General features: G+C 46.1%; 1 protein-coding gene across 1 annotated transcript in view; it reads right to left on the bottom strand.

The window, feature by feature from the left end:
- Window positions 1–18,014, bottom strand: part of LOC125946874 (uncharacterized) — a 98,129-nt gene extending 80,115 nt beyond the window's left edge. Inside the window, exon 1 of the mRNA XM_049670995.1 lies at window positions 17,866–18,014. Within this exon, the coding sequence (XP_049526952.1) occupies window positions 17,866–17,973 (108 nt within the window). The 5' untranslated portion in view covers window positions 17,974–18,014. The remainder of the gene's footprint in view (window positions 1–17,865) is intronic.
- Between the last annotated feature and the right edge of the window lie 360 nt (window positions 18,015–18,374).

Raw genomic sequence — 18,374 nt, forward strand, 5'->3', positions numbered from 1 at the left:
AAGCTGAACAATTTTGGTTGTGTCACTTTGCGCGGTCCTTAACTTGTTCTGCAGCTTCCTTGTTAACCTCCAAGTTTCGTCTCCATATCTTAGCACTGCTAGAATGCGATGATCGTACCCTTTTCTTTTGAACGAGAGTGGTAAGCTTGTAGTGAGTATTTTGTAATGTCTACCCTATTGTGATGACAGGTTCTTCCATTAATTATTCAGACGGTTTTCTAAGGTGGATCCTCCGAGAACCCAATTGAGAACAAAGCCGTGGAGAACGCACACAATCGTTTAATAAAACTAAAACGAAAATCACCCCATCAAATAAACACTGAATAAAAAACACACAATAAGAAACACATTTGGAGCTAGACCGCTAATGATAGCAGGAAAGTTCGGGCAGGCCGCGAGTGTGAGTTGAGTCAAAGGCGTCAATCTTCGTCAAAGGTGGCCTCGTCATCTTGCGCCGGTAAGTTTTAAAAAGGTTAGTAGAGTGACATCACGTGCGGTCGTAGTCGGGGGCGGCTGGCTGTACAGGGAGAGACTGAAACGAAAATTAGCGTTGTCGTTTGACGTCCCTTGGCGTGGTTTCTAATACTATGGGACAATAGCGGGAGAATGGGAAGACGGCAGAAACGAAAAAAAAAAAAACATTGAGATAGAAGAACAGTGACATATGAGGGTTTTGTGGGAGCGAGTTGATAGGGAGTCTTCACAGGTGTCGTAGGCGGCGTACTTTTCTGGTTTAGAAGAGCCGGTTAGCCGGTCAGTGTGCGAATAACAAAAAACGACATGAGTTAAAAGAATGACTCAAGTAGCGTAGAAGCAATGCATCGGGAAATTTTGAATCTGGTAAGATGGCGACACGGACTCAGGGGCCAATGCATACGGTAGTTGTAAGGTAACAGCTTGGTGTTTCTTTCAGCTTGATTTTTTTAAGCCTCAGTTGTTCGGCGTAGGCGTCGTCGCGGCGGTATGCAGAAGTGGCGCAACCCTGTGTGGTCGAGGTGCCGAAAAAGGCATCCTGGCACTTGGGACTTGGGAATGTGTCGGTGTGCTATTTTAAAAAAAAAAAGAAAAGAAAAATAGAGGAAAGAAGAAAGAACGAAAAACAAATAGCAGGGTGACAGCAGAAAAAACGGGAGGGGGCATGTCTACATAGGAAAAGGGCTCGTATGGTTGATATATCTCGTATAATGCCGATGGCGTTCCTGAACACAGGGATCACTGCGGTTAGTAAATCATCATTATACATAACAGCCTTGCCCTTCGGGATAGCCTTCTTTCCGTGTAACGCAGTAGTGCCCAAAAGATAGGGCATAAAAAATGCAACAGCTATTCGTGAGCGCGGGATTTCTGTAAGACGGGTGCGTGCGTCGTAGACCACAGGAATGAAGAAGGCAATAAATATGGTTTTCATTATCGTCTTTTTCTAAATAAACAATAAAAAACATTGGCGCCACTATAAGACTTGTATGACAATGCCGCATGCTTGTACCATGCGCTTTTATAGAACAAGAAGATGTGTAACCGAGCATCTACTACTGCTTCGGACGCCAGGAGAAACTCCGGCCACGCTGACCTAAATCCCTTCAGTATGCCTCACAGATCCGTTTCGCACGTATAGGAGAAACCACGTCATGCTGAATAGAGCGCGTGAGCGCGAACGTGACCAGCAGAAACTGCTGCCGAGCATGCACAAGGCATAATGCACGAAGCGATCGGCCTAGTTGAAATACCCGATGTGGTTGTAATTGTCGGAACATAGAAGTATGCGGAAACTTCGCTGGAGCTGTCTAAGTATGCGTAAACATACCCTGAAATTTCAGTTGGCCCAAACTCAAAGTTTATATGGCACACCCCCAAATTTCGAGTTGGCCCACACCCAAATTTATGTGGGCCCACCCCTACTATAAACTTTCCCGTGCATTTTCCATGGAGCCCTGTGTGCCCTTATGGATACACCTAAATCTTATCATATGGGTATTCTGGTATATATATTTTGGTTCTTTTTATTTTAATTCTACCTTATCACTTACAAACGTAGCAATCACCTACACTTATACTATGCAAACAATAAAATGTGCTAACTTTGCAAATTACGCATTTTTGTGCAAGTACGATCCATTACACTTTTCGTGTGGCAGATTTACCTGGTGTATTCACCAAAGAATGCTTACGCAATAATTAATGGTCCAGCAATGACTTGGGGGTAACACTGTATGATTGGGACAGTCAAAACTGGTGATGACATGGAAGAGTTGCTAGAACTGATGTAGTCGGAAGTGTCATCCTGAGGCAGTGGTAGCGAGTTCGAGCAAACGGCGACTTATACGTAACTCCGGGAAGAAGATCGGCCGACTGAACATTTTATCTTAAAAAACATGCGTACCACCACACGAGAAGACGAAGATGAAAGGCGACGATGATTATGTACACATGAAAGCAATGGAGTGTCAATAAACTTGGCGATCACGACAATAATAGTATACTTATCATTGTTTCTATCATGTTCTTTTATGCATCGCCTTTGGACTTTACGTGACACGGTAACATAGTATATTGAATACACAGTGTATTCATCTATTTCTGATAATCATATTTCCCTATGGCGGTCCTATTGCCCTCTGTTCTAAGACAACGCAAAGCAAGGCCCGCCCTGGAGAAATAGGGGGTACCCAGGAAAGCGCGCCAGAAGCCGCTGCACTGTCTTACTTTGCTGGGAGCCCCTGCACTGCTGCAGAACATCGGAACAAAACGAGAAAGTATAAGCAACCTAAGGGCGTATTTTGGGACTATCACTTTCGGTGATACCATGGCCTCGGCCATCAGGCACATGCTGATTGGCTGGTTGAGCACTACGTCACGCGCGGGCAATAGTATCACCGAAAGTGATCGTCCCAGAATACGTTCCTGCTAGTTTCCGCAATGGTGACCTCGCTCGTCGGTAGCATAGGGCTCCTCCATGAAGACATCGAGTGGACCTACATCCTCAAACGGCCGATGTTTTCACAGTTCTGACCGGGAAGCCCGACAGCCTAGCCCTTAAAGCTGGAGGCAGGATTTTACCTCAGTGGCATCACGTCGTACAAAAGTATGTAGCACGACGGTAGCTAAGACTGCCTCTTGATATGCTCTGTGATGTTCTGTCTCCTTATATGATGTCTTATGATGAGCTCTTGGCCTTCTTGCTGTCCCTGCTTGTACTTGCAGTGCCGCTTCTGAAGCTGGCTGCCCTGAAGCTTGGACGTTACGCTACTCCTCGCCCCAGGCTCCGGAAAGTCTAATCGCTGAAGCTTGATCACACTGGGAACACACTGCAACACCTGCACAACGATTTTCTGCACATGCTTAATGAAGGGTGCACTCCTGATTTTATGTGTCGTAAACCTGGAGTTGCGCGACACTTTCCTTTGCAGCTGCTTTCTATGCGTAATCATGGCCTATGTAAAGGTCATAACAGCGCCTACTGCCAGTTATATATCAAACACTACGCCATTGTAGGCACATAGAGCATTTCCAGCTTTATCCTTTGTCTCTCATAACCTAATACTCCATGCTAGATTTCGCTTACCTTCAGCCATGCACCTGTAATTTCGCTGGTGTTAAGAACCTTCCATCGACAATGCGTCATACCCAGCGTCGTCAACGGTGTCCTGGCATCCACTCCGCGAAATAAAGACCACCTAAGCTATTATTTGCCTACACTCTATAATAGACTACTAGCTGAGTTTATACAAAATCAAGAAGGTGGCCGAGAGATGAAGTTTCCCACTGTGGTATGAAACTTCCAAATAAGGATAAGGTGCTTCAGAAAGGCTGTCAGCTTTTCTGAGGCACCTTATCTCTGTTTGACCCATCTATACAGCTGTACTTATAGGCACTCTTCTTACCTCAGCAATCCTTACGCAGATTTATTTCTGCATTTTTAGTTTCCCGCACTCACTCCACCTTTTATTTTGTTTGACATTTATCGCGGATCGAAATGTTTGTGCAGAGCGGCAGAGTTTTTGACAGTCCTGTTCTGATCAGCTCTAAAACAACGTAATGCGACGCCATAGCTGTTGAACTAAGTCTTCTAGAAAATGAACGGCTGCAACACTGACAATATCTTCTTCGTTTCCTCAAAGGCCATGCGTCACTGCTGAAACTTCGAATAAATAGAAAGGGTACCACCTATCTGACCACCTAGCCCATAGCCATACTTAATTTCTCAATTGCAGCAAGCGCTCTAGAAAATGCCTTCAAAATGCAACTGTATTCAATAATTTCTTTACATGCCACCACACAAGAAAGAAAATTCAAACAGGAGTTGTTTAATAATAAGCGCAATAGTGTTCCACATAACATATACAGAAACAAATGTTAAAGAGCAATTGATACATAGTTACACACACTGAACAGTCTAATTGGCCGTGCACTACTAAGTTCATCAGGCAAATGCTCTCACGTTAGTTCGAAAAAAGAAATTTCAAGGTCTATTGACTATTTGAAAACTGTTTTACTATTTCTAATTCACGTTCACAAGTCGCAGCTTACCGGCCACGCTAGCTTATTGGCTAAGGCCTTGCGCTGCCGAGTTCGAGGCGGCGGGTTCGCTCCCCAGAGTGAAGGCCGGATTTCAAATATGCAAAATGTTAAAATACACGTGTGCTTAGATTCAGGTACACGATAAGAACTCCAAGTGGTCGAAATTCGTTCAGAGTCTCTTACTACGCGGCGCCTCATAATGATATCATGGTCTTTGCATGTAAAACACCAGGATTTCCATCGCAGCTCGACTATTTACATCGCAGGCAGTATTTACGTAAATATTTTCCTTTCGCCAGCATTTCAGGTACGCATTGTTCATGACGGCAATTGGCATGGAACCAAACGAAGGCGCCGTGACGGTCAAGAGAAGACGTCAAGTGCGTAGCATAAATACTGTACCCGCATGTTCATCGTCTTTCAGAATAGTCATTAGTCTTTTATTCGAGTACGCAGTGTGTTTTCTTGCGATAGCAATTATATGGACACTTCAACCGGATTTCTGCCGTCGCCGTCGCCGTCGCCGTTGCCGTGAGGTTCCCTATAGATAAAATCTTCGCCGCGCGCCGTATGCCCCAGCGGAAGCGTGCGGGGACGCGCGGGGACTTCTCTGCCAACAACCGCGCTCGTCGCTCGTCCGCACCGTCTCTTATCTCTCCCACGCGCAAGCAAGGAAGCGGGAAGCCAGCGCCGGAGGGAGCGGGGGGGGGGGGGGGGGGCACTTCTACTCTGCCAACAACCGCGCTCGTCGCTCGACCGCACGGTCTCTTATCTCCACACGGCTCTGACCTTTATGCACTGTGCATTCGCCGCTCAGTTTCTGTTGAAGCGATAGACCGCACGTACCTTCGCCCGCTGCAGCGTAAGGGCTTGCTGCCAGCGTTTTGACAGTCGCTGTCTGCAGTCATTCAGTGTGATCTATTCATGTTTGTTTGTGCGCGCTCACACCACGCTTGTTCATTCAGTTAGTAATAATCGGGTCACATTTTCCAACGCACGCTACACATGTAATGCTGCCCGGATAGGCAGTGCAGCGCTACAGGTGTGTCCCTTCGCACGCGCGCTGCCCACGGGAAGCGCTTCTCATCAACACCACCGTTTCACACGCGCCTTCTCGTGGTCATCGAGTCTCTCTTCATGTCGGTCTACTTACGCCGCAGCACACCTGCTTACATAATCAGCTCATGTTTACTACAATTCATATTGCTACCAAAGCCGCTCAGCTTACTTCGTATGACATTGGTGTGTTGCTATCGCATTCATTGCTTCCCCCTTAGGGCGAAACTGTGACATTTTTCCCATAGCTTTACCGTTGATTTACACCTCGGGCTGAGCGATTGTGTTGGATATCTTATCACGTATAACATTGGTGCTGTTGCTGCCTTGTTCGCCAAATGTGGCTTACCTCTTCACATACAAAAAAATAATCCCGAATTTCTGCAGCTTCCATTCGGTATGACTTCATATAAAAATACTAGTTTATACTTATTTTTTTGTGTGAGACAAGGTGAGTATAGTATAGGTCGCAATATTTACAGCTAAGACCACTACAATAAGCAAAAGTTGTCATTTGTAGTTATACGTGCATATGAGTTTCTTTCCTAGAACAGCGAGCTGCTTCTCAAGAAAAGTTGAAGTGATTTATGGAATGTTCTACACACGAAAATATCACTAGAAGCAATGTGCCTACCTGGTTGACCGAATAATATCGAATTCGGTTCCTGGCTGTGTTCAGGAAAAAACCTGCCTTCCACCGGATATCCTGACCTATGGACAAAGTAAGAGTAAGTCATTCTTGTTTCGAAGTACTATAATATGTTGCTTGCATCTTACTTGTTTCCATGGTAATAATATGTTCTATTGAAGTAAATCGCTTCTTCTGTCATATTGACCATACAATCCACCTTGCAGGTAATATTAGCATGAATTGTAGAATTGTAGGTCCAAATTGGTTCATTCGTGCCCAGAAACTGGAAAAGAAGATAATATCAGACTGCACTCTTTAAATTCTGTGGTTCGACGTGCCCAAACAACGATATGATTATGAGGCACGACGTAGTGAGGGATAAATTTTTACCACTTGGGGTTCTTTAAACGTGCACCCAATACAGGCTACACGGGCGTTCTTGCATTTCACGCCCATCGAAATGCGGCCGGGATTCGTTCCCTCGCCCTCGGGCTTAGCAGCACAGCGTCATAACCACTGCGCCACAACAACAGGTGAGGTGCTGCACTCTAACAAGTACAAGAATAGTTCACACTATCGGCCAGAAAATTACACTGACATTCCGTCTCCTAATAGGTTATTACATATAAATGTTCGCACAAGAGTAGAAGTGTGATAGGAGTTAACGAGGTAGAAGAGAGAGACGTTTTGCACCTGCTTGAGTCTTTATAATAAGCGCAATAAGTGCATAATAAGCATAATAAATGAAGCCCGCTTCTGTATTGTGGTAAGAGTTATGGTGTAGGTGTGGGGTAGTGAAGGTAACGACGGACCAGGAATCACCTATTCTTCGCTGCAGTCGATGCCTCGCCTGAGTACCACTTGCGTTTGCTGTCATCTCCGACGAAGGAGAGGCTCATGGACCGATGCCTGCCGCGCCGGGACTGATGCTTGCTGGTACATGGCACCGCTACCGAGAACCTCGTGTTTTCAGCAGGAAAGCAGGTGATGATGTGGACACGTGTGTAATTACCATTCGCATTACCAACGAGTAAGCAAGTGCAGCGACTGAGACACTACGAGCCAACTATCAAACGTCTTCGCATTCACTGACACCGCACTGATGTTTCAATATCACGAATAAATTTTAACGACAAGTGAACATTTCGTCGATGGGCTAAAGAAATGCTTTTGTGATACGGCCGCGAAAACGAAACGCGCAGAGTATGCCCGGGTCAGAGGTGAGGTGAGATTTGCTAAGAGGTGAGATTTGCACTACCTGCATCGACGAGGTTTTGAATGTCAAATTGTGTAAATATAAAGCGCTCAGCAACGTGCCATACCTGGCAGTGCTATGACTGTTACCCAGCAACCATTAACATTTTGCTTCGAATTCATGATACTTTTTGAGTAAAAAAAATTAGGGGGTTTTACGTGCCAAAGCCACGATTATGTCCTTGGCGTATAAACGCATAGTACTGTGGCAATTACAGCCGGTAGAAGATTTTAACTGTCATCCTGAACGCGTTAAGCTACAGATTCGTAGTCGTGGTGTCGTACGGTAACATTTTTGAAAGAGTTCCATGCACTACGCGCAGGCCATTGCGTATTGGATGGAGTCTGCCGATTTTAAAAAGGTAAAGCTGCTGCCATGCATTGTGTTCCTTTTAAAGACACATCTAATAAGGAATGCCTACGCTGGTGTAGTACCAGTACCAGCTCAAAATAGGGCCTTTCTACGCGTAGTGTGCAAACATGACCACTGTTCACCCATCACAGTTTCGCGATATATTGTTTCGTTTCTTGACGTCCGCGATACTAAAAGCGCCCTCTGCATCACGCTTCGCCCTCTGTATCACTCAAGGCCTTTAAAGCGAAACCTTCACTGGCCCACTCGAGCGAGTGTTTTACCGCGCCTCGATGTTTGACCTTGAAGTGAAGAAAATGATGCCACGTGACTCGCCGCAGCTGCGCCGCTCTCTCTGCCGCCTCGCAGTTGCTCAGAATAGCCGGGCTAGTGCTTCATTCGTTATGCGATGAAAGCAGGGAGCGAGGACGCTGGTCCATCTGTGCCGAACATGGAGGAAGGAAAAAAACTAGGAGGGAGCGTCACGTGACAATCTTGAAGACTAGTCATAAAAAATGTAGAGGAGTAGGATGATGGGAAGTAGGCCCTCACGCGATAGGCAAGCGGTAGTTTTTACTCGGCTCCCTTCGGTGGCTTCGGTCTCGTCTGCTGCGGGGGTTTCGGAATATGGGCACAAAGTCGGCGTGGCAAACGCGCGCCGAGGTTAGTGGAGGAATTCCAGTGTGTGAAGCAGTTGAGTCTCGCCGTTTAATTAGCAGAGAGGCGCCAAGGCTGTTGCGAACGAAGGCGTCGGTTAACCAGCATTGCGCCCAACAACCCGGGAGTACCACCACAAGGACGACTGGTTGCGTTTCAAGGTTTCAGGGAAACTAGGAAACCTTTCGGCCTGCAAAATCGTGTGAAATCAACCAAGCCGTCCTTCCGACAATTCGTTGCGTTTGGGGACGTCTCCTGGGAACCAATGATGCCTTTCGCCATCGCAAAAATGTACAGGCGACTAAGCGAACGTACAGGCCGGGTCCGAAGCGACTGTTTTCCCACGGGAAAAAATTCGTCCTGTCTTGTGCCCAAGGATGGACTGGCAAGCCGGAGACTCGGAACATATTTAGGGCCATGACGGCCCGTAGTTAAGCTAGCGCAGTCGACACTGTTGCCACAAGAGTGTATGCTTCAACAATGAAGCACTTTGTTCTGCGTACGTGATTTGTGTCATGTTGGTTGCTCATGCACCTGTTACAGTGCGTGATATTTTGCAGCCACAGCCAGCCGAAGACACGCCTGAAAAGGCCTTTTTGAGGCATGAAGTATGGCGTTACTCACAATTAACAAACTGTGACCAAGAAAAAGATGAAGGCTCTACAGCAATTCCATCACCGCCTTTGGCGAAAGGTGGCTCATCTCCAAGATGTCACAGAAGATTTATCTGACATTCGCATTCTAGGAAATGAGGATGTCGCCACTTTGCAGAGTCTTGGTCGGGCAAAAAAAGACTTGCGCGTGCGTCAACTGCCATGTAAGTCTGGTGCAGCAGTGTCACCCGCTAACTTGCCAAAGCTCAGGGCATTTGCACTGAATTTGAATTTTTATTCCCCTAGAGCATACCAATATGTACGAGCTGTTGTGAACACATGCCTCCCGCAACCAAAGACACTGTGTAAAAGGTATCAATCCATTGATGGGGCTGCCCGCTTTTGAACAGAGACAATGACTGCACTGGCTATGAAAGCAAAGCACTGCCACTCCACATTATGCAATCTTGTTGTGGGTGAGATCGCCATTCGGAGATATGTGGAGCGGCATGGAAAAAGGTTCCATGGATATGTTGACATGGGCATTGATGTCAATGATGACAGCTTTCCATTTGCCAAAGATGCATTTGTTTTATAGCTTGTTGCAATCAATGGCAAATGGGATCTGCCGATTGGCCACTTTCTAGTGGATGGCCTTGGTGGCGAGCATAGGCGCAATCCGCCTTTTGCATGTCCCGAGTGCGCATGCGCTGTACCCTAGCGGCGAGCGCCGAAAACGTTTTGTACGGCGTCGGTGGTACGTGCAGCGGACGACGCACGCCTATGCAGCATAGTCGTGAGGACGCGAACTCTTTATTGTCAGCGCTGTGCCGGTCGACGACGCGGTATCTGCGATGTGTTTCGGTAGAAACTTCAGCTGTTCACAGCGATATTCGGTTAACGTCCAGTACATCCCAATATATGCCGACACGACACTGATGTCGGTCAGAAGCGGACGGCGCCAACGCTCGGCCGGCTGTAGTTGTCATACTCTGCCAGTGGGAGACCTACACTGTCATACAAATATGACGAAGAAGCGACCGACGACAGCGAGTGATCGTATTGTGATAAGCGTTCGTGCCGACGACGCCGACAAAATCAGTGTTCTGATTGCCGTGCGAGCGGCCGCCGAGTAAGAACATCGCTGCGACAACGTGAATATCGCCGCAAATGCGCTCGTGTATGTATATATTGATGCTCAAATTGAGTCGAAACGTGCTTCTGACACTGATATGCACGATGTCTAGCCCTTTACAGCCCTCCACATCAAGTTTGAGGCGGTGTCGATCTCGTTCAGGCAGCTTCATTAGGCCTAACACAGCCTACGAGTTCGTCCGTTACCGGCGGACCTGAAATATAGGATAAGCAAGTACGACAAAGAAAACTGCTTATATAGTTCGGTCCTGACATTACCGACTTGAAGTGAACCACTCTTAGTATGTACGATGCACACACAGAGAGTGGGAAGCGGTGACACGGCGCAGTGCTAATACCGCGCTACAGGCACCGTTCTTGAACGAAGGCTGTCGGTCGCAGTCGCCGGCGCTTCCATGAACGAAGTGTAACCAAGCAGAGTGGTAGATCTGCCTGTATTTTTATGCTGCCCGACTTAGTAGTGATCGAAAACACAGTTTGCCTGTTAGGCTAAACAGGCAACGAGTGATGGCCCTTTCGATACTGCATTGTTCATGCCTTCTCGTCTCAGTGTGATCGCTTGTGAGTTGTGCATGATAAGTATTCATATATGCTTTGAACATTCCCTCAATTTGTCGTGTGAGTGGTGCACTGTTTCTACTGTACTTGAAGCGAATAGCGAGCGGTGTCCTTTCGCGTGCCGATGTAAACAAATGCGCCGTTCTTGCGTTGCATAAATAGTCTGAGCGTAGTGTCGCCCCTTCAAAGCGCTATGGCCACTGTAGTCAAGACTCAGCTATAAAAGCAGTTTTTATCATCCCATTTACGTATGTTCAGTGCAGGTCAAACAATGGCAAATGCATGAACTCGGCTGCTATATAGGATACGGCTCGCTCCGCTGAGCGGAATCGATCCCAGTTTAAACTTGGTGTGGGCGGCTGGCGAGTGTTCAATTTCGTGCATTTCAACTTCTGAAGCATGTTTTGACTCATATTTGGTACGAATAAATATAAATAACAGGAATACAAGCGTAGGCGTTGTGCCAATCGCGTTACGGTGCGATGTATTCGTTCAGAGGCACATCGCACGGTGACTGGTTTTGTCGACGTAGCTGCACGAAATCCTGTCATCATATTCCGACGACTTGCGGTTGTAACTCGCACCAGAGTCATTGCCGGCCTAGGCATCCTGTCCAACAAGCGGTCACTCACACAAAACAAAAATTACAACGACTGACAAATGCCCAAACCCATTTCAGCCCGCTTCTTGCAGCGTGCCTCTGTGTCCCGCGGGGCCCCGACGCCGTACATATTGTTTCTCGCGGAGACCGCAAAGCTGGCGCCACAGCGCAATGCAAAGGGCAGATTTAGTGCTGCAAGCTGCTAGCTTCGCTCACGAAAAAGGTGCACACATTGTGAGTTTGACCTGCGATTGCGCTGCAGCGAATTTGTCATAGCTGCGCAGCCTTGGCTGCAAGATGGACCTGACTGAGCTGGGTGCTTCTTTTCCGCATCCAGGGACAAAAAAAGCCTCTCTTTGCCATGTTGATTCCCTGTCACATGTTGAAGCTACTCCGGCACACCCTCTTTGATAAAAAGGCTATTGTGGTATAAAAAACAGTTCATGTTGTGGAAACACATTGATGAGCTGCATGAAATAAATAAATAAATAAATAAATAAATAAATAAATAAATAAATAAATAAATAAATAAATAAATAAATAAATAAATAAATGAAATCCAGTACAAAGAGGGGCTACATTTGGCAAACAAACTTACACAGGCACATACTAATTGGAAATACCAGCCCATGAAAGTCTGATTGTTGGCTCAAACGTTTAGTAAATCGGTAGCAGATGCTCTTAATCATTGCAGAGCTCGAAAAATTATAAAAGTTTGAGATTCCTTGCCAACAGAAGAGTTTATCGGAAAACTCAACAACACATTTGACATTTTAAATTCAAGACATCCAAGGCAAGAAGAATAGAAAACACCGCTGTATCTTGAAAATGTGGCTCCTGTCACTGCATATGTCAAAGAACTGAAGGCCTACTTTTGCTCACTTAGGGAGTCTGCAGCTGGTAAACTAATGACAGGGACCAACCAAAAAACGGGCTTCATTGGCTTTGTGGTGTGCTTAGACAACCGTCTATACAACCACTTGCTTACAGAAAATGGCCTATTGGCATATCTTCTGACTTCTAAGCTCAGTCAGGACCAACTTGAGTTATTTTTTTTTTGCTGCAATAAGATCATTTGGGGGCTGCAATGACAACCCAACAGCAATGCAGTTTGCAGCAGCATTGAAGCGTCTGATAGCTCGCAATGAGGTCAATGACATTGATGGCAGAAATTGCTTTCTATTAGAACACATCGAAATTCTCTTTGTACGTTCCTCTGAAAAACCATCCTCCATCGATGTAATTAACTTCACTGCCCCTCGGAGAAGCCCTGCAGCCAGTGAACCACTCGCGGAAGCAAGCTTACAAGATTATGGCTCCTTTGCCGACCCAGGCAGGGAGTCTGAGCTTGGGTGTCGGCGACTCGCAGTACAGGAAAAACTGCTACACAAGTTTTCTTCTAGGTGAATTATGTTCATGATGACCCACACAATTATTTCCTCTATCCATAAACTTCGGCTGTCCCACCAGGTTCTATGTTAAGGCATTTGTTTTTTGAGTGATGTTGTAAAGCACATATATCGTTCAAGAGCGTTGTATGCAGACGTCAAACTTTTATAGAGGGAAACTGTGATACCTTATTGTAAATTGCGCAAGTACATGTTTGTTGTCTTGCTCAATGCTGCAGCTTGAATCACCTGCATGCGAATTCTGCTTAAACAATTGTTCTGCTCCGAACCAAGCTAAATAGTATGGACAATCACGGTAGGTTAACTGACCTACCTTTCACTAGAGCAAACTGCGTGATGACATGAATATGCCGTGAATGCTCTGAATGCATTATGCGTGACCTAAGTATACTTTTGAGGATGACAATGTATTTTTGAAAGTTGGATCCTGTATGTCTTTTACCTGACCTTTATGGAAATTTGCCTCTGTCACATGGAATACCGTTGACTTTACTATTTCCAAAATAATTTAATGTGTTCACTTTGTTCACTTGCTTTGTAATAGCCTTTTATGATGCCAGATTCACTGTAAACACGAACATTAGGTGTATACCACTCAATGAGTGTTTTAAATACAGTGAAATATGCATTTATTTGAGGTTCACAGTGTAATAGAGCCGCCACCTATTAATTTTGCTGTGTGTTGGCACAGCTTGGAGAGTGCTAATATTTTTCTATGTTGTGATACAACATAAGCTTTTTTATATATTGTATTTGCAGCAAAATGCATTGTATGTTAAAGTTGACATACTTAGTTTGTTGGTATGACCTCACATCAATTCTTTCTAACTTTCACTTTGAGAACTACCACTCTTTTTTTAGATTTCTGCATATGTATTGCTTATTTTTCTGACAAGCACAATCACCGAAGCCTCTCACTATTTATGAGTAGAGCGCAGACATAAATATAATGCAACTATAGCACTGTAGTGAAGGCGTTGCATACAAGGCATTGTAAGCAAAACTTCAAGAATAGATAATCAAGGATAATCAAGATTCAAGGATAGATAATCCCACTGACCAGTTTTATTAAAGGTATTCCATAGTACGTGTGACATAGTTTACTTTGAATAACATTATTATACAAATGTCTTGTGGCATACAATTATGCTAATACTGATACCAAAGAGCAGTGACACAATATGTTTTCATACTTGCTTATTATAATTTTCTTTTGTGTATATCTTTGCAATTGTACTTCATTTTAATTATAAATGTGGCTTCCTTCTGTATTTGTGTGAAATCTTCAGGCTTCTACAGGTGCAATAAACATTGAATAACGATTGAAACAATTACTGTGGTCATAAAGATGTGCTTTCCATAATACAAGTACACCAGCAACACAATGAATCCACAACTGCAAATGAAGGCTGACATTTTCTCCCTGCCGCTAAGTATTCAGTATTCGTGCCGTTTCCCACTAGTATAGGAAGAATGGTCCCTCTGGCAGTGTTTGAATATAGGACATAATTGTGCTGTGGTGGTATACTCGCATTCGAAAGCAGCAGAATGAACTCTAGATATTGCACAAATCCGTCCATTTGCTTTGTCATATAACGAAAATGGATCCCCGAGGCGCGTCTCAACAGCGTCGTCGCACCGCACAATCTTAGAAAATAGCGCACGTAAATCTCAATAAACGGCGACGACTTCACCGTTTAGAATGCAGGCTCATGTCATTTATTTCTTTCAAAATAAAAGACGCACACCAGAACCTTTTTTTAGGAGAAAATGCGACAAAAAAGTGTCCCTGAAACATCTCGTTTCTTCATAGGTGCTAGACAGCAGGACAAAAATAAGCAAGATAATACGCACCGCACGTGAAAGTGAACAACTACTGATTTGACGAAACTTAATAAGGAGTACGTGGGAAAAAAATAGACCACACTCGGGCGTTGTGGACGGGCTTCGAGCTGCGAGCGCTGGCAACTCCACTAACCGCGGTGGTAAGCGCAAGCGACGCTTTGAAAATTTTCTGTCTTCATGAGTCAGGCGCCTCAGTCTTGCTCCACGTTTCAAGGCGTCGCATTTCAAGCAATGAATGACGTGTGCAGTAGCAGAAAACCACCACCCTTATACGGGCCTCCAAGCCTGTGCCGGCAGGCGCCAATAAAAGTTACCACGTACGAAACAATCACGAATGCTCCGGCAACCTTGTGGGCTTATTCCAACTCAAAAGGCACTGCGCACAGGGCTCCCGAGAGAGGGAGGGGCGGGTCCAGACGAGGTTGCCTTGCCGAGGCTAGCGGAATCGCGTGACGCTCCCTCCTAGTATGTTTATTCCTCTATGGTGTCGAAGTTGTCTGCGCGGTCCCAGTGGCGGAAGCGACAAGCGGCGTGAGACCATCCTGCAGATATCGTTCGGCTTGCTAATGAGTTAAAGCGGAAACGCGAGTACAAGCGGGCAAAACGGCAGGCTGAAACGAGTGAAGACCAGTGAACTTCAGCGAGCTAAGCGTGGGGAAAATGATGCAGCAAGAGATTTAGAGGCGGCGATGGACGCCTCGCCTTCGGCTTCGACGACAGCTTCGGAAACTGACGAAACGACGGAGCTTTCGCTTGCGTAACCGGGCCTAGCCGAGCTAAGCCGCAGCCATTTTAACGCAATAGCGTTAAGGCCCCGTGTCACAGAAAATCCGGCGTTGGCGTCGGCATTGCCACCCGCGGCCGAGAAAATCATCCCCAACCACGCAGGCCCTCCACATATATTTTACCACTAAAGTTGGTCACAGTTTGTGTTGCATTCTTACAAAGCTATTCCTCGGAATTTTGAGAGTGACAGCCCACGAACAATTGTCATGAAACAAAACACCAACAGCGCATGCCTTTTATGCTAAATCTTCTCAGGCTGAAATAATAAAGGTGCAAACAATAAAAGAAGGCTGGCCCACGAAAGAGGCCGCGTTTCTACCAGAAAGCGTGCCTTCGTGCATAGCGTTCACCACCAGCATTTCCAGGCAACACTTTGGTTATATAAGCTGCAGTTGCCGGGAAGTGTGAGAAACAGTCAAGGATCTTTGGATCTCTTGAAGGCGAAGCTTAAGCGTCCTCCAAATTTTTTATTGCGATAGCAATTATATGGACACACCAAAGCGGATTTCTGCCGTCGGCGTCGCCGTCGCAGTCGCCGTGAGATTCCGTTTGACGTCAATGGCGATGAATTCATCGCTGCGCTCCGGACGCTGTATGTGCGAGTGAAAGGGTGCGAGGGACGCGCGTTCACAGGGAGCGAACGCACGGCGGAGAACAAACGCGCGTTCTGCGCCGTGCTCCCTGAAGGGATGATGATAAGTGGTTCTTGAGGGAAAGGGAAATGTTGAAGCTGAAGGGCTGCAGAATTAAGCGTCTCTTTCCTCCTTTCCATATATAGAGAGCAAACGCGACTTTTTCCTTCGCGCAAAAGGCTGTGGGGGGACGGGAGGGAGAGAGGGAGGGGAGGCGACGTTTAGCTGCGGCACCAAATGCGTATTTATAAAAAACGCCGCGCGCGCTCAGTGCGAACACGGGCAAAACGCCGACGGCGTCGACAACAGTTCTGCGCGTTGCTGGTGCTGCTGCATGTCCAAGTTTATACAGCTGATAAAAACTACTATCCTTACTACGTATAGCTCTCTACCAATTTGCTATCGCAATTGATGCTTCGCCTTTCGGGTGAAACTGCGACAATCTTTTGGGGGAAATACCACCATCGCCGGCTTTCCCACCACTGTCCACAGCTTTTCTTCAAGAAACGTACGAGACACTCTTGTTGAAGGCTACATGAACACGCTGTGTAGGTCTGAACAAATATTTCACCAATATATTTTCGGACTAATCACTTTGCGGCTCACAGTTAAATAGGAAGGCGGCAGATGCTTACATCCCAACGCTAAGCAGGTATGAAGCCGCGTATCAAATAAGAAATAGGCAAATATGGTGCCCGGACATTACCGACGGAGCAGCTGATGTGTGCTGATGGTCAGTGCAACACCATACCAGCAATGATCTTCTATGCATCGTAGGAAGGATTACCATGGGCGTTTAAGCCAGCTAAGCACTGAAGACTTACCCAAAATGTTGTGATGCCAAGCACACTACTTGCCACGCATGACATTTGCGGGAATCATTCTTCTAGGGTAGAAAGCTAGGCTATAGGTGCATTAGATGCGATGAATACGTGATATTAGCGTGAGAAATGTTGGCGAAACGTAAATAATGACACAGAACGAGGTCTGCAGAAGTACCACAGCTAGCGTCTTCTGACATTTTCGTGTTCTGAATTTCGCCGGTGATACTAAATATATTCATCCTTTTCGCATCTGAATGTATCTCTGTCAAAGGCCATGTCGCATGATTTTGGAATGTATATGTTTGTTTTAAAGGCAAGCCACCGGGTTATAACGAGTGCTCAGGTTTCGGTAAAGCTCCCGCGTCTCTATTCCCGCCGGGCATAGCTGTCAGTGTAGGCTGTATACAGAGCAATTTAGGGTAAAACGGCCGAAAAGAACACAAGGTTTTCTGATATAGCATACAGAACAATCAAATCCTACTAAATTAATTTCACCGTAAAAAAATTGAAGCATCCTCAACTCTACTTGTCGATGCGTAGGTATTTGCTGATGTTGTGATACCCACTCATCTTAGTCGGCATCAAAGAGACTCATTGAAGAGCGGTACAATACCAGTGGCCCCAGAGTCACGTAGCCGGCGGCACATGCGAAATACTACATAAGCACTGGTCTTAGCGGCACAGATTTTATTCTGCATGATGTTCGTGAGCCGCCAAATAATATGGCCACATACACAACAAAAACTGGGTTAACTCAGAGAAGAAGGTAAAAAGATTTTGCTAAGCGACTGAAATTGTGCGCCACACGCTGGAAAACGTAGCGTGCCCGGCACCGCAGAACCAGACGCTCCACACTTCATCCAACTTAACTGGTCACTCCGGTGCTTGCGGCAGACAGCGCCTTGGTATAGCCCTCACAACCAATAACAACACATTGGCGCTGGGGTGTTGAGAAATGTACAAACTCCTACGTTAACCAATTTCAATTGCTTACCGTTTTAATGTTGTACCGATCGTCAGGCTTCCTTACGACAATATCAGACATCGCAGCATCGAGCAGCCCAGTTAAAAGCAGAACTACCGGCAAGACAAGATGTGCCATAGCGTTCCTTTAAAACTCTACTTACTGCATACGAGTAATTTCAGTCCTTCCTGAATCTTCCTGAACACCCAATGTTAAAGTTTGCCTTTTATACACCTCGGCGTGTATCAGCGTGGCTGACATGAGTAGTGGAGTTTTGTTTCTTTTTTCTTCCCGGACCTCTAGTGACGCAGTTATTCTTTGCTTTCGCCATACGTCATTTCTCGTTGGTTAGATTCCTAATCATAACCACGGACGGGCTCGACTGGCGCACGCGCTCGCTACTTACGGCCTTCTCACCCGTCGGGGAAACAATGGGAGAGTTTCTCAGCACGTTTCGCAACCCGTCGGCGGTAGGGGCGCTGCGGCCCTGACCCTTCCTCCCCTGCTCCGCGTGCATGGCTTGCCTTCGCGCTCGCACG

The sequence above is a fragment of the Dermacentor silvarum genome, chromosome 7 (genome assembly GCF_013339745.2).
Source record: "Dermacentor silvarum isolate Dsil-2018 chromosome 7, BIME_Dsil_1.4, whole genome shotgun sequence".
Classification (NCBI taxonomy): Eukaryota; Metazoa; Arthropoda; class Arachnida; order Ixodida; family Ixodidae; genus Dermacentor; species Dermacentor silvarum.